The 22,591-nt window shown below is 44.7% G+C and overlaps 2 protein-coding genes and 2 long non-coding RNA genes across 5 annotated transcripts; 1 reads left to right on the top strand and 3 right to left on the bottom strand.

Annotated features, from left to right (window-relative positions):
- Positions 1-2,941: 2,941 nt before the first annotated feature.
- LOC117850559 (transcription termination factor MTERF15, mitochondrial) lies at positions 2,942-4,711 on the bottom strand. The gene has a single exon (XM_034732416.2). It carries the CDS (start codon positions 4,596-4,598, stop codon positions 3,615-3,617), a length of 984 nt encoding a protein of 327 aa, XP_034588307.1. The 5' UTR covers positions 4,599-4,711; the 3' UTR covers positions 2,942-3,614.
- Positions 4,712-7,129: 2,418 nt separating this feature from the next.
- LOC117847720 (uncharacterized) lies at positions 7,130-8,544 on the bottom strand. Of its 2 annotated transcripts, XR_004638688.1 has the most exons (3): positions 8,472-8,544; positions 8,067-8,346; positions 7,130-7,474 (listed from the first exon to the last, which is right to left on the bottom strand). It is a non-coding gene; the product is annotated as an uncharacterized lncRNA (long non-coding RNA). The 2 variants fall into 2 exon arrangements; XR_011897676.1 differs by lacking the exon at positions 8,472-8,544 and having other exon boundaries at positions 8,067-8,462.
- A 6,072-nt stretch (positions 8,545-14,616) lies between these two features.
- LOC117849833 (uncharacterized) lies at positions 14,617-16,001 on the top strand. Its single transcript, XR_004639103.2, has 3 exons — positions 14,617-15,016; positions 15,137-15,417; positions 15,524-16,001. It is a non-coding gene; the product is annotated as an uncharacterized lncRNA (long non-coding RNA).
- On the bottom strand, positions 15,949-21,216 carry LOC117849832 (uncharacterized). The gene is made up of 15 exons (XM_034731535.2): positions 20,899-21,216; positions 19,857-20,152; positions 19,680-19,759; positions 19,482-19,582; positions 19,284-19,409; positions 18,284-18,353; positions 18,091-18,177; positions 17,720-17,785; positions 17,519-17,611; positions 17,370-17,426; positions 17,150-17,278; positions 16,986-17,076; positions 16,807-16,895; positions 16,393-16,583; positions 15,949-16,276 (listed from the first exon to the last, which is right to left on the bottom strand). Exons 2-15 carry the CDS (start codon positions 20,089-20,091, stop codon positions 16,162-16,164), a joined length of 1,530 nt encoding a protein of 509 aa, XP_034587426.1. The 5' UTR covers positions 20,092-20,152; positions 20,899-21,216; the 3' UTR covers positions 15,949-16,161.
- Between the last annotated feature and the right edge of the window lie 1,375 nt (positions 21,217-22,591).

The raw sequence follows: 22,591 nt of genomic DNA on the forward strand, positions 1-22,591 counted from the left end.
TGCTATATCACCAAATTCACCATCAGGCGAATCCTGGAACCAACTGGTGTTTCTCAAGTTAAAGCGGCTGGGTCTGGGTGAGATTATACCACAGCACACAGCATATGTCGACGACAAGTCTCACGTAAGTAATACCCCGGTCCAAAATGAGCACAATTGTCTACAAGTCACAGATAGCAATACCCCGGCACGGAATACAGTCTATTTGAAAAAAATATCAGTTGAAACATTGCAATTTCTTTAGGATTTATAATTTATTCCAACATTCCAAATGGGGCCTAAGATGTTACTGTGACCAGGATTACAGTATATGTTTAAAAGAGTATAAGAGGTTGATTTTCAAATATCACTGTCGATTTTCATCTTGTGGGAACAGGAAGTAAATGCTCATGCAACAAGTTTTGAAGCAAGGACTGTTACCATAATACATGCCATTATCCTAGATTGAAAGCATCGAATTGGCAAAAGGATTGGGCCTTACAAACTTAACCATGGCATCATGGATAAAGAAGAAATATGCATTTCCTTACATTATTTGTTCATCAAACTGCTACTTTTGCTCCAGCTATGAAAAATAGCGGATAATTTTTGTCCCGCGCATGCAACTACAATCATGGCACTTGTCCGATCATCAGTCAGGCTCTCAGATGCTTGTGAATGCCAAAAAGTCCAGAGAAAGCTACAGTTCACATCGGGAAGTGGCTCTGGGTTATCTGCTCTTCCTTTCATCTGGAGCCCCTGGGGTACGATGAATGGCAGTTGTTTGCACCAGAAGAGGGGTAGTCATTGAGCACAAATCCGTACTTCTAGCATGGAGGAATTCTGTCTTGTCAATATTTATAGTCTGAATGTTTCAAGGATTTCAAGTCAGTGGTGCTCTTCAGAGATAACAGAATGAAAATGGATGTGGTTTTTGTATATCTTTGTGGTCTGTTCCAATCTGGTGCCTACTACCTCCCAGTGGCATACCTAGTTAGCAACTGGCATTTTTACTACATTGGGAGAAAATCTGCACAGAAGGTTGTCACGTTCAAACAGAAAGTGAGATAATCACCTGAGTTGCACCTGAGGTTGGAGTTGCTTTTATTCCCCGCAGCATTCTTAGGCCTATTGCATGGTAAACACATCCACACATAACCAATGAACAGTAAGTCAAAATTGTTATGAACAGAATACAGCTGAAGAGGATTACCATGCACTGGTTCAGTGCTTGATACATGAAACAGAGAGCCTAAGGCCAAAACCACCATGGCTATGCACAGTGGAGGTATTATCTTCATCCCCAAACACCTTTCTTTTGCATATACAACCACTTCTCTAACTTGTCTCATAGTCTGATGATTCTAAAGGCAAGTCTGCTCTTTTATAGCAGCTCATCATCAAAAGAGAGTTAGTGGATCATGATGTGTATACCATCTGTCCAAAGTCCAATCTTCTGCTTACTTTTGAAGCGCAAGAGCAATTTTCTCGCAAATGAAGTAGGTAGGCATTTTCAACTTGGGCAATAAAATGCCACGCCAATATCACATCACATGCTTATGGCTGTTGGAAGGGAGCTCTTGCCTTTCTAGAGAAGTTACAGGGAAGAATAAACAAGAAAAAGACAAACAACATTTAAAGGAATCTATTTTTAGTGGGCCAAACTTCAGTGACTATATGGTTCTTTCTACTTGCTAGCAGGAAGTCGATACCTTTTTTTTTCTAACCATGTAACATGGCAAAACATCAAGGAAAAAGGGAGATCCAAGAACACGCATATATCCAAAGAGGAATGGTTAGACTGAAGACTGGACATTTACAACTAGTATTCGTAGAGAAATGGAAAAAGAAACATTTTTAAATAAAAATAGAAAAAAAAATAGGAGGTTTAAAGGTGCACTGAGCCACTGACAGGCATTTAGACGGAAGGAGAAGAAGATGGGAGGTGCACTATGTACCACAGTTTGTTGGTTTATGGCATGGTAGAAATGCTGGAATCTCTGTTGTTCTTCGACTTATATTTCAGTTGGTTAACAACCACTAGTTTCCCTTATCCTGAAGCCAGCAACGTGGGCTGAAACCAGTAACGTTAGTCCCTGTACCAACTAATTTTCGCCAACTCATTTGAAACAAGCTAATGTCTTATCCGAAACAGTACACTGTACTTACATCAAAATCTCCACGACAGTAGGACATTAAAAATAGAAAAGACCTGTTGACATCTTAAATTTAATAAGTACCTAATTAAACATCTTATCATGTATTAACTCAAAAGAAAGGTTAATTTCCACATGCAAACTGAAATGATATCAAGGTAAACAAAAGTACCAAACAATTATTGCTTATTATTGTTGGAAAAAAGTGAAATACTTGGTCACTGATATATGTCTCATTTTCTAGTTCACATAATTAATGAGGCATGTGCAATACAATTTGGTACAATTCAAAAAGCACTGAAAATCTCATCTCTATTGTCTTAGCATACATCACCCATTTGGAAATGGCTAATATAAAACTAACACTTCCAATGAACACAATAGCATAATACAGAAAGAGTTTGGATGTGTGGAAACATTAGATGGACTAAACAATAAACTCTTAAACTCTATTACGTATCACGAAAGAACAAAATGCACTAGTAAAGTTAGAAGAAGAAGGAACACAAACATTTTCTAAATCCATCATCCTCAATAATATCTAAAGAGATCCCAAGTTGCATGACAAATACCCATCAAATACCAATTGCTGACCTTTTCTTCTTCCAGATGCATCAGCATATGCAATCAGCAAAGATCAAATTTCATAGTATAATTTAACAGTATAAGATGTATCAGTAATGTAAGTATCCTTGTTAGTTACTCATAATTCCATACATATTACTCCATATATATCTTGCGAAACACAATCCAACACACCAGCAGTGCATTGGAAGAAGATGAATGAAAGAATAATCTCCAAAAACTAAAGCAACAATATTTATCAATGGAAGAAAACAATATTCTTTAAAGCCGTACACTCATAGCCCATAACTCATACTAATGTTGAACACATATGAAAGGTAAATACATAACAACGAAAAATCGAAACCAGTGAAATGTCTGTAAATTAACAAATGACCCCAATGCATACACAAGAAAACTTTGGTGTACTAAGTTAGCATACACATCACCTCAGCAGAATGTTCAGATGATCATAAATCTTTTAAAAAAAAGCAACGAGCTTCCACTGGACTATCCATTTGTTGATACCTTGAGATAATCCTTGCACCAGCTGCCAGCTTTCCTGAATTTGTTATTCTCTTTGCTCTGATCAGCACGATGGTGAGCCATTATAACAAAAACACACCTTTAAGAAAGGATTTTATCTTGTGAACTGTGGTGGAATGCGCCACCAAGACATATTTGAGAATATCCAATTGTGTTCATGTCCATTCACAACAGCCCTTTTTTTTTGTTGGTGAAGAGTAATCTTAATTGAACATGTATGCTTTCTCAATACCTCCCGCACTCCTGTCACCTTGACAAGTCCCCTTGACCAAGAATCTCTCAACCAGCTCTTGGTTCAGTCACAACTATGTTGAGGCATGATGTGTTCTGCAGTCGAGCGCTTGTCACACTCATGACCATAACATATACCTAACGAAGTGACCCCACAAGAAGTTTCATGTTCATCACTTCCTCCTGAGTTTTCTCATGCTTTGCCGGTGTAAACAGCTTCCAGAACCCCGTCGGGTGCCGCCGCCTCACCATTTCCTCCTTCTCCCTGACTAGTCCCCCAAATATCCTCTCACATTCTGGGTACGGCTTGACAAACATGTTGTAGAACCTTCTGCGACTGAACCTCACATAGTGCTTCATCTCAACAGGGTCCCCGAGCCCGCCAACTGATTTCAAGTGCTCCACCACATTGTGCCGCGGGATGATCCAGTTGTCGAGGTTCACCCCCAGGAACTCTGGGTACTGAACCAGCCACCGAACCTCGAATCCCATTGTGCTGACCAAGAACTCCACCTTCCTCTCCACATCCTCAATTGAATACAGCATCACCCGCGGCTCGGCGGCGAGCACCCGAAGGGCGTCGGGACGGGTCAGCCCGCGCGCGTGCAGGAGCTCCACCCGCCGCCGGGCGGCGACGGTGGCGCGGAGCGCGCCGTGGGCGAGGACCTGCTCTTTGACCGCCTTCCGGCACCGGATGTCGCGCAGGAACTCGAGGAGGCGGGACGGCTCGCCGGGGTCCATTGAGAGGAGCCCCTCAGGGTCGGACGCCAGAGCGGCCTTGATTTCGGCCCCCGTGAGGCGGAGGCCGGCGAGTTCCTCTAGGAGGCGGCCCAGGCGGTGGTGGGTAATTGGGGCCCGGAGGCGGCAGAGGAGGGAGGTGGACTCCGCATCGGTGAGTCCGCCAGTTCTGTGGAGGAGGTTCCGCAGTCTGGCGGCGGCGGCGGCTCGTTGGTGCTCTTGGGGCTGCGCGGTTTGGGCGGCGGCGCCAGGGTTGTGAAGGATTCGCTCGATGCGAAGGAGATCACGGCGGTCGGGAGGCGGGGCGGAGGTGGATAGCATGGTAGCGCGGGGGAGGAGGCGAAGGAGATGGCGGTGGCGGAGGAGCCGGAGAGCGAGAGCCATGCTGGCGGCGGTGGCGGTGGCGGTGGCGGCGACGGCAAGGGAGAGAAATCCCCAGTCCGGTTCGGCGAAGTGGTGCCTCTGGCCCCACCTGTCGGTGCTCCAAGTTACGTAAACAAACTTTTGCCGGACGTTTTAACTCCTAAACCGCAGTTTAACCTTTTCAAAGCAAATGCTACGAGAAGTGAATTGGTGATACGACCAAAACTTTCACTAGTGGAAAAACGGACATTGGTCCTAGGCTCGTGTATCTCGAAAGTTCAATCAGAATTAATCTTTCGAGATAAAAAAATCCCCTTAATAACAAGTCATTCACCCGGAACTAAAAACCTCTTTTAATGCTACTTACACGTAAACGGACATTACGCAGCATGTACGTGGTCCCTTTGATCCCGGTTGTGGTAAGACTTTTTCCTTTTTACCCTGAATTTTTTTCCATATTAATACTAATTGTTGCTTCACTTACATATATACACTTATACGCATACATTCTTAGCGCACGCTACTTACACGTATACTCTCGTATTGTATGCATGTCATATATATATATATATTTCATGATAGTATATGCATAATATTAATTTTAACTACTATATATACAATTCTTAGTATATTATACACATCAAACTAATATTAATACAATTACTATATACAATAATTTATCCTCATAATTCTTAGGATCCTCTCGTCGTGGTGTTGCTCGGTTTGGCTATTGAATATCCATCGTAATAAAATTCTTATTTGAGATTTATCACCTCGTCCAATAAAATCCTATGAGTGCTTCTTGGATTGCCAAAAACCTTTCCTTCTCCCAGAGTTCTTCACGAATCTGCCACATATGTAATTTGGAGATGTGAATAGCTAGAAAATGATTAATAATTAATAGGTTTATTTTACGTACAGTTATATGGTCACCTTGTCCCTCATGAAATGATGTATGTGCTCACAAATGTAGTATCCACATAAATTATTCCCTTATTTTTGTCTCAAGCACTTTAGTGGAAAAAAATAAGTTATGAAATATTCGTGTTAGAGAATATACAAAATGTGCAAACTTCATGCATATAGGAAAAGTTGTACCGAATGTAAGTTTTCTTTGAAATCACCACGGTGATACTTATGGAATCGTTTCCGTACGCTGCGAATTAAAATAATGAATATGATACAGTGTTAGGTGAAAATTTAGGAAACAAACTTTTGTATGGAGATAAAGATCTAGAATTATTACAAGTTTATCTTGGTACTCGTCCTTTGATTTCCTCAGCGAATCAAACATAGTAACATTGCTTTGATCAATCATAATATAAAAAGAATCCAGTGGTAACTGTGTACATAAATATTCATATTAAAACTAAATAATTAGATGAGAAAAGGAAAACGAAAATAGACGGTATCCAATTGGAGAAGATAGGACACCAACTGCTCTGCTCGGCACCGTCAGGGCACGACGCGGAATCCAGCGAGGAGGAACTCCATCGGAAGGGAAGGCAATGGGAAAAGGGAACGAGTCTTCTCAACCAGTGCACGACGGCGTTGGTGATTTTTCACGACAAAATAACGGCAATGGCACACAGGGGATCAAAAATTAGAATCATTGTAGGGATGCTCTAATTTTGAATGGTACATAAGGAATGGTTATAAGTTTTAATGTCCTACAAGGAATTTACTCAAGATATTGACTTGTTTATTGTGGTAGCTTCTTTTTTTTCTTTATATACATGCAGTAATTTCAAATGGCTCAGTAAATATAGCTTCCTTCACCATCTTTAATAGGACCTCTTTAGTAATTGCACCATAGCTACAAAACATGCATGCAGACTTCCATTCTACGTCCATGATTTGATGATGATCCGTAAATATGTGCTAATCATGAATTAATTAGACTTAATAGATTCGTCTCGCGAATTAGCCTCCATCTGTGCAATTTATTTTATAATTAGTCTATATTTAATACTTCTAATTAGTATCTAAATATCACATCTTCGATGTGATAGGGAATCCGTGGAACCAAACACCCCCTAGGACCTCTTTAACAGATCGATGAGCTAGCATAAAAGTTTGTGTATACACACTTTCAAAGATGTGTTATTGGTGCATGAGAGGCACGTCTGCTGATAAGCTGTGCACATACCTATATATCATCATTATTGTCGTGCATTGTCATCAGGTGTTACAGAACAGGTTTTGGACCGTACGATGTGTGATAGAATAATATAGAAACATATGTTAATTTGGTGAAAGGATTCATTCATACAACGTGGACCTGCTTGTTCGTGATTTGTGTTCCTTGTTCATCATTTGTTCATTGTTGTCAATTGTGTTACGGAACAGGTTGAAGACCTGATGATCAGTAATGCATTAATATACATATGGAAACAGAGCCAGCCATTTTCAGCTATATTAATGTGTAAAGATTTCTGTCTGTACGGGTTTGGCTATACAACACAGCCACTGTGTCACTAACCAACGGATACGCTGTCAATGGTGTATGTCAGAAACCAGGTGTAGGACCTGCATGCATTCGCACAACACTATGCACTCAACACAAAACATTAGTTCCTGATCGAGAAACAAGTATCACCACATTAGTTCATACACGCATATACATACTGCAAACAAGTATCAGCAAGCAATAGGGAGTGAGAAGTATCAGCAAGTATCCTACTACCACCACAGAGAAGGTATGACGGGGCTTGATGAACGGTTGCGCGTCCCAACCTTTCTAGAAACTAGCCTAGTCTAGTTCTGTCAGTGTGTGATCCATGCGTGGTTCATAGTTGTTCAGTGTCACAAGCAAGTAGCAAGCTATCCAGCTGGCAGCCTTCTTCATTCTCAATCAACTCCTCGTAGAGCCTTTATAATTGTTGAATTGTGTCAACCTGTATGAACCATTAAAAAGGTGGGAAAACTTTTTACCAAGGCATTGAAGGCAACTATCCAAGTAATTAAAGTTTGCCGAGGAGAACTAGGAATTCGTATCAAATTGACCAGAATTACTACAGCTCCATCGATGGGCTACAAATTTCATGGCTCAGATGAAATTATTTTAATCCGCAATCACCAAAGCAAGATCTGGAGATTAGTAAATTCTTTCACGGCGAGCTAAAGTTACAGCTCCAGGATTACGGGAGTGCATCATTGCTGGGTGTCCGAAAAATTAAAACTTGCTACAGCCTACAGATCGAGGAACAAGAAACCGAGCGTCTGTTCACTTCAGCTTATAAATCGGCTGAAAAGCTAAAACAGCTGATTTGTTGTGAGAGGAAAATATTATTTGGTGGCTGATGAAGCAAATAGGCCTCGAGTTACAGCTCGTTACTAGCCCGTAACGAAAAAGGCACCAGAAAGGGAAATATTTGAGAAAATTGATGCTCCAAATGACCAGATCTTGCGGGGCTGCAGAGTAATTCACGAGTGATCCCTAAAGGAACGATCCGGATTTGAGCTAAAGAACAGCCGCCCCCATCTCACCTGAGCAGGAACTCCGGTGCAAGAACGGCGGCTGATGGCTAGGCTATCCCCGCCCGAGGACCCGACAGCGCCACGCAGGTCGCGACGATCCGCCACGGGATAGAAGTAGACGACCCGGCGCCACAACGCCGACCGGACGTGGCGCTTAGCAGCTGCCTCAGATGGTGCCGTCCGCCAGCGACCAGGCACTCCACCAGAGGGGGAGAGCAGGAGACAATGGATGGGGGAGGGACGGGGACGGGGACGGGGCCTCCAGCCAACTCTGTACTAAAGCCACCTTCTGTAATCCAACCCAACAATAATAGAGAAACGAAAAGAAAGGCAAGAAGAATCAAATCAGAGCTGTAACAAAGAACAAGCCCGGACAAGGAACTGAGACAGGGAGGAATATCAGAATACACGCACCCCAATCAGGAGAGAAATCGAATATTATTCGAATATTGGCGACGGTCGAGGGAGGATGACGGTCCGGCAAAACCTCTGAAATAGGATGGGCATGTATCGTGTGCATATTCTTTTTTTTTAAACAAGATTATATATTCTTTTTGGAAATTTCTTAAATCAGGCTTTCGTTATCTACACATCTAAGTATATACCCAATAATGATTGTACATTATTTGGGCTAGAAGAAGCCTGTTAAAACCATGTTTATTATCTGTATCTTTACCTATTATTAAAGCGAGTAACGTTTCTGCCAGCAATTTTCGTCCGTCGTGGTCATTTTTTAAAAAAGTCCCTCAACTTTCAAGGAATCAACCCGCAGTCCATATTCTAAAGAGAGGAATGGCTCGGGTGGAAAAAGGAGGGAAGGGAGGGGGTTAAAGAGAAAAATGCTTCTCTTTCTCCAAAACAGAGAGGCGTAGGAGGGGATCGGGCGCGGGAGGCGGCTGGAGCGGGGCGCCCCGCCGCTGCTCCTGCGCGCAGCCTCGGCGGCATTGCCGGCGCGTGCGCGGCGTCCAGGAAGAGGTCACCGCCGCGGAGCTGTAAGCCGGCGAGCTCCCCGTCCGTCGTCGGTGATGCCGGCGCCGATGAAGATGCGGGGGCTGTAGAGGACGAAGGCGTCGATGCCGGATGCCGGAGTGGGGCGCCGCGACCTCCGCTCCACGGCCACGACGGCGCCGCCGTCGCTTCCAGGAGGTCCTCCGCCTCCATCTCCGGGAAGCCTGCGCGGCGGCGGGAAAGCGAGGGGGTCCCGCACGAGGAGGCCACGACATGGTCTGCCCGCCGGCGGCGGCAATGGCCGCTGTGCACGAGGAGGCCACGGCGTGGTAATAGGTAAGATTAACGGGTCCACTTTCTTTCCCCGTCTCTGCGCTCGAATAATGGAAGCGCCGGAGCTCAGGATGCAATCCTGTTCGGGAATCAGTCCTGCGACCCGGATTGGAAGATAATGAAGGCCGTGAAGATCCCGACCACGCCGGTGAGCCCCAGCGCCACCGTCGGCAGTGGGGCGGTCAGGCTAACGTTCTGAAGCACCCCTTTGCCGGTGGTCAGCTCCACGGCCACCACCCCCATGAAGCCCAGCATCCCGCCGCGGCTTAGCCACACGTCCAGCCCGCCGCCGCCGCCGCCCTTGGCTCCCTGCTCGCACCTCACGCTAAGGGCCCTCGACCTTGCGTTCCTCCTGCTACCTCGAGCAGTGGGGCGTGCTAATGTCACGGATAGCAGGGGAACGCCATTGCCTGCAAGGAGAAGACGCGAGCAGGGAAGTGCAAGAAAATCATGGCCAGCGATCGAGTCTTTGAAACACCGCCAATAAAAGAGATTTTGATTGCTACCTGCTGCGGAGGTGAGACGAAGGCGAGGAGAAGCGGAGGAGAGGAGGGGATGAGCCTTCCCCATGGATGGTGGAGCAGAGTAGGGATCCGGAGCACTAGCGCCTTGCGGTTGCTTCCTGATTCTTATCCGCGGGAATGGTGGGCGCCCACAGGTCAGCGTGAGCTGTCCACCAGAGGCTCTGTATAATATAGCTACGTGCTCAGCAATTAAACACACGGTCTTTTGACCGGACCATCACTGATGCGTTCGTGATTAGCCGTGCCGTAGATGAGCTGATCTGTAAAAGCGAACCGTGCAACGCGAGCAGGGGAAGCAAGAAGCTTGCAAGCTATCGAGACTCGCACAACAATGAAGAGCCTCCTGTGTTTTTTTTCAAAACAGAAAAAGCGGTGGCCCGTCTTGGACGGAGAGAAAAAGTTGCCAATATATGATCACCTATAATTTTCCTATTCCTTAGATTAGTACCACCTCGCCATCCGAAGCAGCGCCGCACCAGCTAAAATGTTCATCCTCGCGAGCCATCCTCGTCGAGCTCAGTTGCGCGGGCTTGTAACCCAAGTCGGGGCATTAAGGTGGTGTGGATGTTTGGTGCGGACTCTGAGCTTATGTCTGTGGTGTGCCCTTGCTGGCGCTGCCCATTCCACTATATGCACTTATAGTTTTGAAGTGCTTTGCCAGGAACTGATAATGAGAGTTGAGGAAAACAAACCGATTGATCATAAGGAACTGAACCATATTTCGTTCATGGGAAGAAAAGAAAGGAGCTTCAGTTTGCTCATGATTCAGCCACCCAACTCAGATTCACTCAACTCAGATGGACTGGAAAAAGATCATACATTGCCCAAATTTAGTCATGAAGGATAAAAACAAAACGTGTAGAAACTGCCCTAACAAAGGTGTTAGTGTTAGAAGATTATACACGAGGCATGCACAAAAAGCTTGGCAACATCCAAATACTCTTTTGGCAGCCATACAACATGTGTATTCCATTGATCAAACACAAGGAAAAGGAACACTTTACATCAACCAACTATAGAGATTAAGAATGAGTTTCACCGTAGCAACGCACGGGCATTATGCTATCAAGAATAAAAAAACCAGTCGCATAATTTGTGTCTTTATATCCGTATATGACATCATCCATACGCTGATACGTATCTTCACGTATGTTAATAATCTATATAGTTGTCTAGGCGGTTATGTATTTAGATGGACTAGGTTAGAAGCCAAACAAATGTAACATGCAAAATAAAGTTGGTATCTATTCGTTTTAGAAACAAAATTAGAAAATAATATAATTAATTCATGGAGCTAGAAAAATAATATCACAAACCATTGAAAGAATTTTTCCATACAATAAAAAGGATATGAATTAGTGATTTTCTAAATACCACTTGAAATTGATTTAGGGTTTGAGAATTTGAGCAAGAGCTCATATTTGGAATTTTGAAATGTACATAAAGATATAGAGGATAAAATAATAATTGGGTATTTGAAATCCAAATTGTATATGAATAAAAGGGCTAAAGTCCATGTATTTGCTAATTTTAGGATTTTATAGGCTAAGAGCGAAGGAATGATTTGCACTACTATTTTGATTATTATTATTATTTCTTAAAATTTTCTGCTTATAATTTAGTGTCATTTTGGAAATAAGTGATGTGGGACATAGATAAGGATATAATGCGAGTTTGGTACATATTTATTGGGTTAGGGTGTGTAATGAATCCCGTTGCAACGCACGGGGGCGCCCCGTCGCTGCTCCTGCGCGCAGCCTCGGCGGCATTGCCGGCGCGTGCGCGGCGTCCAGGAAGAGGTCGCCGCGGCGGAGCTGTAAGCCGGCGAGCTCCCCGTCCGTCGTTCGTCGGGCTATTTTTCAAAAAACCCCCCTGACATTTCATGATATCAACCCGCAGTCCCGGGGTCGGATGCGCCCGACCCCATGAGGATGGAACTCCGCCTCGCCCGACCCTTGGTCCCGGGGTCGGATGCGTCCAACCCCTTGAGGGTGGAACTCCGCCTCGCCCGACCCTTGGTCCCGAGGTCGGATGCGCCCGACCCCTTGAGGGTGGAACTCCACCTCACCAGACCCTTGGTCCCGGGGTCGGATGCGCTCGACCCTTGAGGGTGGAACTCCGCCTCGCCCGACCCCGAGTGAAGCTCCGCCTCGCCCGACCCTGAGTCCTGGGGTCGGGAGTGTCCGACCCCCGAGCGGAACGTTGGAGTAGTCCGAGGCTATTTTTCAAAAAAACCCCTGATATTTCGTGATATCAACCCACAATCCAATTTTGAGTATACGCCCGACCCTTGGTCCCGGGGTCGGATGCGCCCGACCCCTTGAGGGTGGAACTCCGCCTCGCCCGACCCTTAGTCCCGGGGTCGGATGCGCCGACCCCTTGAGGGTGGAACTCCACCTCGCCCGACCCCGAGTGAAGCTCCGCCTCGCCCGACCCTGAGTCCTGGGGTCGGGAGTGTCCGACCCCTGAGCGGAACGTTGGAGTAGTCCGAGGCGAAGTCGAATCCGACGCGTAGTCGAACTCGAACTGGTTGACTTTGAACGTCTCCTCCTCCTCCACTTCCAGGAGGAGGCTCCCGCCCGTCGAGAATGGCCACAGCCACGACGGCGTGGCCGTCACCTCCAGGAGGTCCTCATGTCCACCGACGACATCCCGCCGTCCTCCGACGTTGACGCCATCATCCTCCGATTCTTACGCCACTTCAGGAACCCGCACGACGCCAGCCGTGTCGACCAGGTAATGGCCACCGCATCCTCGAGGCGGCAGCGAAGTGGGCAGCGATTGGAGTGGAGGCCAGACTGCCAGGAGAGCTCGCTTCCGAATTGGATCGGAATCGAAGCTGACTCGGGGCCAGACTGCCAAGAGAGTTCGCTGCCGAACCGGATCGGAATCGAGGCCGACTCGGATAGAAATCGAGGTTGCGTTCTTGCCTGTATAAATAGCTGCGGGGTTGTGGCCAGGAGCCCAGGACCTCCTCGCCATCGAGAAACTGCTCAGCAACACGCGCAGAGATCACCTCCATCAACGCCAACACGTGAGCAAGTAATGACCCGTAGTAACGCACGGGCATTTCTGCTAGTTAGCTAATAAAGCTAAAAGGAAGAAAAAATGTCGTCATATTGTTTTTCATACCCCCGCACCCCGTTTTTATCGTCCGTCCCCGCACCCCATCTCGCCTGCCCCCATCATCTGAGAGTCTCGGTCCTTGAACCCCGTGGACCACCGATCCTTTTTATCTTTGGATGCCCCGTAGACCACCGATCCTTTTTTTACGTTTAGATGCGTGCACTAATTTTTACGTTTAGATGCGTGCACTAACTTTTAGATACTAATTAAAATGACTAAACATAAATTAATTATAAAACTAATTGCATAAGCCATGTCTAATTCGCGAGACGAATCCATTAAGCCTAATTAATCTATGATTAGCACATATATTACTGTAGCATCACGTCAAATCATTGACTAATTAGACTTAATAGATTTGTGTCGCGAATTAGCCTTCATTTATGCAATTGATTTTATAATTAACCTATATTTAATACTCTTAATTAGTATTTAAACATTCAATGTGACAGGTAATCCTGCCTCCAAACGAGTTACCTCACGCCAAAGAGGGGCCATTCCTCCGCTCCATCCCCTCTCGCTAGCGTTGAAAATGGACGGAAATTTTTCCGTTCCGAACCGCCGTTTTTTCACATTTGACCTGCCCGTTTCCATTTTTTCGAAAAAATTCGTAAACGGAACTCGGGACGGAGGTTATCAGGATGGAAACAGAAACGGGAAAGTATTTTTCCAGCCGTATTTTTGGAATTCTGTATTCGATCGGAATTTTTCCATATTTTTTCGGAATTGTTCCGTATTTTTATTTTTGGAATTCCGTATTCGATCGGAATTTTTCCGTATTTTTTCGGAATTGTTCCGTATTTTTATTTCAGCCCAACTCAGCCCATCGAAACCCATGTATGCAACCCTAACCGGCTAACCCTAGCCTATCCCTCATCCTCTCTCTCAGTCTCTTTGGCTCTCACGGTCTCACCGACGCCACCTCCACCCACGCCTCCGCCTCCGCGCCTGCGCCCGTGTGCCTCCGCCTCCCACCTCCGCCCGCGCCTTCACCTTCGCCTTCGTGCCCGCACCCGGCGCCTCCCACCACCGCCCGATGCCCGACGCTCGCGTTCCAAGCCACAATCGCCGCCCGCCACCGTGGAAGCACATGTGGTGGATGAGCTCGCCGACAGGTAGTGTTGATGCCATGGACGCCGGTGGCGAGTTGCTTGCGAGGAGCGGACTGAGGAGAGGTAGCGCCGTGGTAAAGAGAGGCAGTGCAGGTGGGAAAAAAAAAGGAGGCAAGCGTATAATTCCAGTGGCTAGGAATTTGATAGATTTGAGGCCATTAAATATGACAACAGATATTTCAACATACCCATAAATAAGACACTAATGACTAATCGCTCCATATTTAGATAGCTCATTTGCCCCTTCTGGAAAGTGCCAACGATAAACTTGGATTGTTAATTGTGCTCATGTGATTGTGATTTGTAACTTGTGAGTATAAAGATGTGCGGTATTCCGGCTTAAGTTCCTGGCTTCCGACCGTTTCCGTTGAATTTCTGACCGTATTTGTTCCGCATATTCCGGTTCCGTTTCCCAACCCGCATTTTCCGAACCCGATCACGTTTCCCCGATCCCGTTTCCACCAAAAAATATAGAAACGGAAATAGAAATGGGTTTTTCCCGCCCGTTTCGGTCCGTTTTCATCGCTACGTCCCGCATCGGCCTGCTCTGCGGCGCGCCCGACGCGTTCGGCTCAGCCGGCGCCGCCGGCGCTCGAGGGTCCTGGCGGGATCCTCAGGGCGGGGCTCGTGGCATCTGCGGTGAGGATAGATCCATAGAGGTGGTGGCCGGATGCGCCGCCATCTCCATTTCCCCATCGGCGGCACCCTCGTACCCGTCGGCGCACCTCCAGAGCCCATCCGATTCACGAACTTGCCAGCAAGGTCCGTCCGCCCTTTCTTGGTCTCTCGTCAATCACGCGCTGGGGCTCCACCTCCTACCTCCTACCCCTTTCCAATCGCTCGAAGTGCTGCGCCAAGGGGATTTACACAGGAACAGCTCAGTGCGTTCTGGCTCCCCGAGCTCCGGCGGCTCCAGGTAATGCTGCCTTGCACATTATGGTGGGGGTTCGTGGTGTGGTGTAGGTTTAGATCGCTTACTATGGATTATTTTCTCGGCCTGCCCATTATGACCTGTATTGCTTAATTTGTGATGCAGTGGAAGACTCCAGTAATTGTCGTGGGGGTGCAAACTGGACCTGAGGGACGAGCAGCAAGTTAGCCTTGAGCAGTTTATGGCGCCCATCATGCAGTCCTCCTGCAGCGATTAGAATCACATATATTGTTTTTCCTGCAGGTCCGAAGGTCTTTTACTATGCCCAGAGGCACAATCTCTGAACTCTGAAGCCTCGCTGTGTGAGAGCGTTAAAGCAGATATTCGTTTTATGTGATAGTGACAAGGATGTTGCTCTCAGTGATGTGGAGCTTAATGAATTCCAGGTTTTTTTTCCCATGAAGGCTACTCCACTTTCTATGTTTAGCAGCAGACTTCATAGTTATTTGATTATACACATTTTTTATTTATGGTTATGTTGCTGCTTTACAGGTCCGATATTTCAGTGCTCCTCTCCAGTCTTACTGAAATTTCAGGCGTGAAGAGAGTTGTTCAGGAGAAAATGCTTGAAGGCGTGAATGAAAAATGCATAAACCACATTCCCTAGGAAGAGGAGGTAGCTACAGCAAGCATCAGTGGTCAAAATGTTTTTGCACCATCTCCCACTTAAGCTATCTTCTGCTTGCATCCCTCCGGTTTGATTTTCCAAGCGTTGAAGGAAGAAACTCTCTAGTAGCGACCAAACAATATCATGCAATTGTTGTGACTTCTTGCATCTAAAGAGTTGCAATGTCCATCAAAGTAGTGGTCCTCTAAGATGTAAAGACAACAGCAAACTGTGAGAAAACCATGAGGCTCTCTGGAACATACTTTCCAAGGCCATCTCGTTTTGAGCTTGGCCTCTCGGGAGGTTTGAATAACATGTGCTACAATACAATTTTCTTAAAGAAACTTAGTAAAGATTGAGTAACATTTTATGGGTCACCCACCCGTTCAAAAAAATACTGATGCAGCTTATTGCACATTTACATGCTTCACTGTTGGAAAAGCAGAGCTTTTCTGTTGCCTATGTAAGCCAAGTGGGGCGAATACAAGATCATTTCAAATGAGGCAAAGAGTGATGTTGCCACTTATGCTAGTACAACATCAGCACCATTATCTACACCTTGCAATAGCTGCTGCTGCTGTTGAAGCAACCTAGCTTCGAAGCCCTCCAAGTATTCTCTACTATTGATCTCTGTCAACCTGCAAAAGCACAGAAGCATAACAGACAGCATCAGTTGTATTGACATGGCAGGCAGAGCACTAATATGAAATCTGCAGCCTGCAGGAAACTTAAAAATGCACCCATTTCCGGTTACCTGCTAATAGTACGATCCTTGGCAAATCCAAGCTCGTTATCCACACATAGGTCGGGATCATCGCTTTTCTGTGAGCGTGATGATCTTGGTGAAACCTTGTGTGCTTCAGCAACAGTCACGATATTCTCAAACAGTTCTATTGGCCCAGCCTCTGCTGTACACAACAGCCTTGCTTTGTTCTCATACATAACCTGAGAAATCATCATTATTTGGAGATAAGCAAAACGTAGGCTGCAGTGTGCAAAATCTATCACCGGAGTTTTTTCAGAATTCAGATTGAGGGGAAATACATTTCTGTTGTTTACATTTGAGTATAATTTCTAACTATGACGGACCACTGCATATAATCGGATTAAATGCTGAGTTTTATGGATGAATTTGAACATAGTAAGTGGAACGTAACAAAGATCATACATCAACCAGTGTGACAAACCGATAAGCTGTTGTTCTGTTACTAGAGCCAAACTTTGGAACACCATCGAGTGCCAGGGTGTGAAATTTTTCTGCACAGCAATGATTGGGTATCAGCAAGGTTATGTCGAGTAAATTTCAGAATCCAAATACTAGAAATTACATTGCAGCAATATACTTACTGAAGAGTCCAAAATAATCTGCTGCACCTAAAGGTCTATCACAAAGATCTTCAAATGGAAAATATGCACAACCATTTGCTCCCAGGGGAACCTGCAAAGTCATGGTTAAGTAGTAATAACAAAAATGTGTTCTAAAGAGCAGCTTTTGGGTACTTCTACCAGACTTGTAATTTCCTTCCCATAATTATTTCAACAGTTTGTGGGCTGGGTTCCTCATCTCCAATTAAAGATTGGAGCTTCTGTTTCAGAAGCGTACTATAATGTTTGCCAACAAAATAGAAACCTTGCTCAGCCTGCTCAGACATCAGTTCAAAGATGTAAAAAAAGGAAATGGGCAGAAGAAACCAAATTGACACTACTAGCTAGCAGAAATTGGTCACATACAGAACCCAACTGACGATAGTCCACTGCAGATCCAATGGGATGCGCAATGCACCTTTCCTACAATGGTCCATAAAAGTAAACAAAACCATACTAGCATATTGAACTTCTACTGATAGCCCAGAGAAATAAATAAATCCAAAACAACTCACTTTCAAGGTGTCAATGAAAGGCAAGAAAAGATCCCGCTGTAAGCCACCTTCATAAAGCTTATCTGGAGCGCGGTTAGAAGTCGAAACAAGAATCTGAGCACAAGAGATGCAAATAAATCCATGTCAAAAGTTGATGTATTGTATAGATAACCTAAGAATTTTAGCCACACCAGAAAGTGGAAGAAAATGGTAGCCACGTACAACGCCTTTACTGAACAATTGGCTGAACAGCCGGTTTAGAATCATAGCATCAGCAACATCAGTTACCTGCACAGTATAGTTGGGCGTGTTACCAACACAATAAAACAAATACAGCACATTGATGAAATGCTTAACCTCAGAAAAAAAAATACCATAGGAAAAAGTCCAATTTACTACGCTCAAGTATAGGCTAAGTCCAAATAACCCCCTAAACTAAAAAAGGGTTTACTTAACCCCTTACTTTTGCTAAACCAGGTGTGATTTGATCTGGTTTAGCAAAAGTAAGGGGTTAAATAAACCCTTTTGTAGTTTAGGGGGTTATTTGGACTTAGCCTATACTTGAGGGTAGTAAATTAGACTTTTTTCAATACCATAAACTCATCAAGACACAATATGATGGCCTCATCTGAAATCTCGGCTGCTACAACATCAAGGGGATCTGAAACACCTTTATGCATCTGCATAAGTGCATATAGATAATTGCAATAACAAATGTTATCATACATTCCTGAAGATTGTAACTTGGCACTTATGAAGGCAATTGCACATATATAAACCAATTACCTGAAGACGACTATGTACATTCAACATGAAATCGTGAAAGTGAATACGTTTTATTCTCCAATTAGATGGCCTGCCAAGACACAACAACATTAGCATTTAAATAACAATTAGATGGAAACTTTGTTATTACAAGATTAGTTGGAACAAATTATCTTGCTGAATGCATATACAATACAAGGAAGATATATCAGCATTTCATTTCAATGTGAACAAACACAGTGCCTAATGGGTCCACTACCTCAGTGCCTAATGCAACTCACAGTGTTCAATTTCTGATTACAAGTTTATTTCTTATATATGGTTTGTGCTACCTATACTGACATAACTCAAGATAGTTTATATGTGAACAAACATGTTTGATGTATATCTGTACGAACAAAATTATTGGCTATCAAATAATTATCTAACATGTTTCTCCTTAGCACATAAATATCTTATCTTTGTGACTGTTTACATAGCACCCACTGGCATAGTATTACTGTATTACAGGCAAAGTTGCAACTGTCATACTGCTAAATTCCTATAGCTCGTCACAGATAAGAATTTCAAAGGTATCAAGTTTTCAGAGAAGGTCAACTATCCATTTTAAGAAAATTTCAATGTTAGGTGATAATATTACAGCAAACAGTTGGAAAATTCATGAATAAGGAAGCCATTTTCCTTCTGCTAGACTGAATAATTTCAACACAATGTGAGACATTTATACTACTGCATTTGTTGTTTTTATCATGTACTGTAATTCACAATTGCACAAGATCTAAAAGGAATGACAAGGAAAAAAACCGACCCTTAGGATCTGAATAGTTGTCATAAAAGTTGCGATACATAATCACTAAGACTGATGTACCAGAAGAGAGATTAATATATTCACAAATTGCTTAGTAATGGACTGCTGAGGAAGTTTTAGTGCAATTTTAGCAATATTTACACAATGATGATTCCTAACATCATTACCATAAAGTGGTGTGAAGGAAATCTTGTCCTGAACGGATATACTTACAGTTGTTCATAGAACAGGTCCATAAGCATGGTCTTCCCTGTACCAACACCACCATACAGGTACAGCCCTTTAACTGGAGCATAGGTAGAAGGCTGAGCAATGAGGCGGGACCATAGCCATCGACTCCTTCAACATAAAGGCTAATGTTAACATAATGCGCTATATACAAAACATGTCACCTCAGCAAAGTGCTCTTACCGTCCTGATTTCTCAGATGACTTGTATCTATCCAACTGGCAGTCTTCTTCATTCTCAATCAACTCCTCATAGAGCCTTTGTAATTGTTGAATTGTGTCAACCTGTATGAACCAGCAAAAAGGTGGGAACACTTTTTACCAAGGCATTGTAGGAAACTATCCAAGAAATGAGCCTTTTAGCCAAGGGCCAGAGCAATACCTGAAAGCTATCGCCATCTACAAGCTCTCCTGATGCTATTCTCCTCTCATATTCCACCATGGGACCACCTCTTCCAATATCTATCAATTGTTTAATAATGTATGTAATTAAGTTGATTCAAATGGCCCCAAAGAGAACATAGAAGGCACCACATATAAAGAGAAATGAGAAATTGACCTTTGATCGAATCAGCCGCTACAGTGGAGAACATGGACCTCATTAGATCCACACTTGGACTTGCAAATCGGGTAATTTCACCACTACGACATAGTGTGCTCAGTGAACGGGATGTCGAACTGCGCATGATCAAAGCATTCTGCTGCCTGATCAATCTGGTTGTTGATGAGTGGCTCTCTGCATGGTGCTGGGTGAAACGGCGGAGCTGCCGCAATGACCGAACTACTGATCTCATCTTCCACTATGTCTTTATTTTTTCCACTTTCTAGACAAACACCACACGAAAGTTATGGAACCTACAAATGCAGCAGACCAAGAATATATTAAAATAACACATAGGGTACTCCTAAGAGTAGCATATTACCGACCATGTGACGAAACAAGTATCAATCATGTGGGATAGTCAAGGAAGCATCAAAAGTAAGCAAATAAGTTAAATAAATGGAACATGGAAAGGCTGCGGCATACTTCCTTCCCGCGGCGGGGGTGGGGGGGTGGGGGGGGGGGGGGGTGCATTTGGTAAAAAACCAAAAATTCAATTCGTTTATTCGGTTTCTAAACCGATCGGGGTACATGACAGAACAGAAAACCGATGCATTCGGTGCCCATTAAATTGGTTCAGTTTTCGGCTTTTACCGAACTACACCGAACTTCAGTTAACACAGCAGTTTAGCAGCAAGACGCATAGTATTTTTTCCAAAACATCTGAATCCAACAAGCAACAAAACTACGAAAGACATCTAAATCAATTTGAAACGAACGAACAGAGAAAGCAACAATCAGCAAGAAAAACAACAGGCGTACAAGACACAGGCACACACAGCATGCGTGCCGCACACGAGGCCTCCGTCTCTCCCGGCTCGTCGCGATTGCATCCGCTCGCAAGATCAGGCAGTTTGTTGGTATATTTTGAAACGCAAAAACTAACTTAGCCCGAGATCCCTCCCGATTTGGAGAAGACGAGGAAGCCTGAAGGAATCGGATGACAAAAAGGGGAAGAGAGAGGGAGTAACAAGGTGTTGAAGGAAGTAACCCGGCGCACCTCCTTTGGCGATCTCCTTCGTCTCCGGCGGGTGGTGGGCGGCGAGGCCGGCGACGATGGCACCGGCGGCCGGGTGGTGGAGGAGGCCGGTTGAGAAGGGCCGGTGGCGGGACGCCTTGTACCTGTAGTGGTTAGCGGTGGCGGGGGTTGTCGGCGGCCGGGCAAGCTGCCGGGGAAGGCGGGGGATCTCGGATCCGAACGAGGGGAAGGGGAGGGGAGGGGAGAGAGGAGGGCGGTGCTCGCCGGAGTCGTTCGACGCCGGTGAGGGGGGCGCAGGGGCAGCGAACGGATAAATGCGGGGTGAGGCTCTCGGTCGAAGGCTACCTGGAGACTGCTTTCCTGTAGCCGCCTCCGTTTTGAAATGTTATTGCGACAATGCTATACATGGCATTTGTATTCCATCTATAATAATGCTGTCATATTTTTAAAGATTTTGAAACAGACAAACTCGTATCCCAATGCATATAACCGGTAACGTGTGACAACAAGGTGTAACGATTCACGGTAGTATTGAGGGCACGTTCAAATAATAAATAGTGAATAAGGGGTTGGTAGCGAATTAACGTTGAGGTAGCGAATTATGAATAGCGGATGATAAGTTCCAATAACGACACCTAATAATCTCATGTACTTTTAATTATATATATGTCATGAATAATAAGTATAAATAGATACTTAATTGCATGCAAACAATGCTTAAATTAAGAAAACAAACATAGCCTTCTAGTGTTCCACACATTAAATCATCATATATATATAGTTTGCAAAGAAACATATTATGAGCTATAAAATAATTCACAAGACTATCTGTTGGCGCTAGAAATCGATCGACCGAATCCCAGCGACCGACACACGACCCGGGAGAATCTGCTTAGCTCCTGTTCGGGTGAAATGCCCTGGTGCGGTTCACGCGGCGTGCCAGCCAATCTGACCTGTTGATTGGCAAGGAAGAATACGTGTCAGGTTCAGAAATCGCGATCGGCTATGTTCCGATCTCGAGAGAGTTTATCAGCGAGTCGGCCGATTTACTATGATAACGAAATCGGCTATAAGACAGCCCGATCTCTGCAGCCTTGTAGACAGGAAATTGCTAAAGTGATCGGTACAAAGCTATGATAACAACACTAGGAATAGATCTAATCGGCAATAGATGAATTCAATAGCAGAATGTGGAAAGAGCCGAGACTACCGATTCCTAGCTGGATAACTGGTGATAAAGACTAGAAAAACAGGTAAAACCTATGAATCTAGCAAATATCGATAACTAGTGAATAAATCTAAACGAAACAACAGCGATACGCCCGAAGTTAAAGCTTAGATATTACTCGATAAACGGAACTTACAGAATCGGCCGGAGATCAAGATGATGCAGCCCTGCCAACCCGCACGAACTCGTGAGAAACGAAAAGTGATGGCGAAGTCGCCTGCTTGAAAGTAAGTACGAGAAAAAAGTAGCTTGTTGTATTGATTGGTTGATGATTACAGATTTACAAAGGTAGCTATTTATAGCCCCGTACAGATATCTTCTTAACCGACTAGAATTCTATCCCTAATTTAAACAGAAAACGAATATCTACAAGCACGATTCGTGCTAAATTGGTTACTCCACGCTTCGTGGGCTGATTTCCATCTTACCCTTCTATTCCTTTCCAAGCCCATACAGGCCCAATTAATCCATCCTCCTAATCGGCCG

Source organism: Setaria viridis, chromosome 3, assembly GCF_005286985.2.
Source record: "Setaria viridis chromosome 3, Setaria_viridis_v4.0, whole genome shotgun sequence".
Classification (NCBI taxonomy): Eukaryota; Viridiplantae; Streptophyta; class Magnoliopsida; order Poales; family Poaceae; genus Setaria; species Setaria viridis.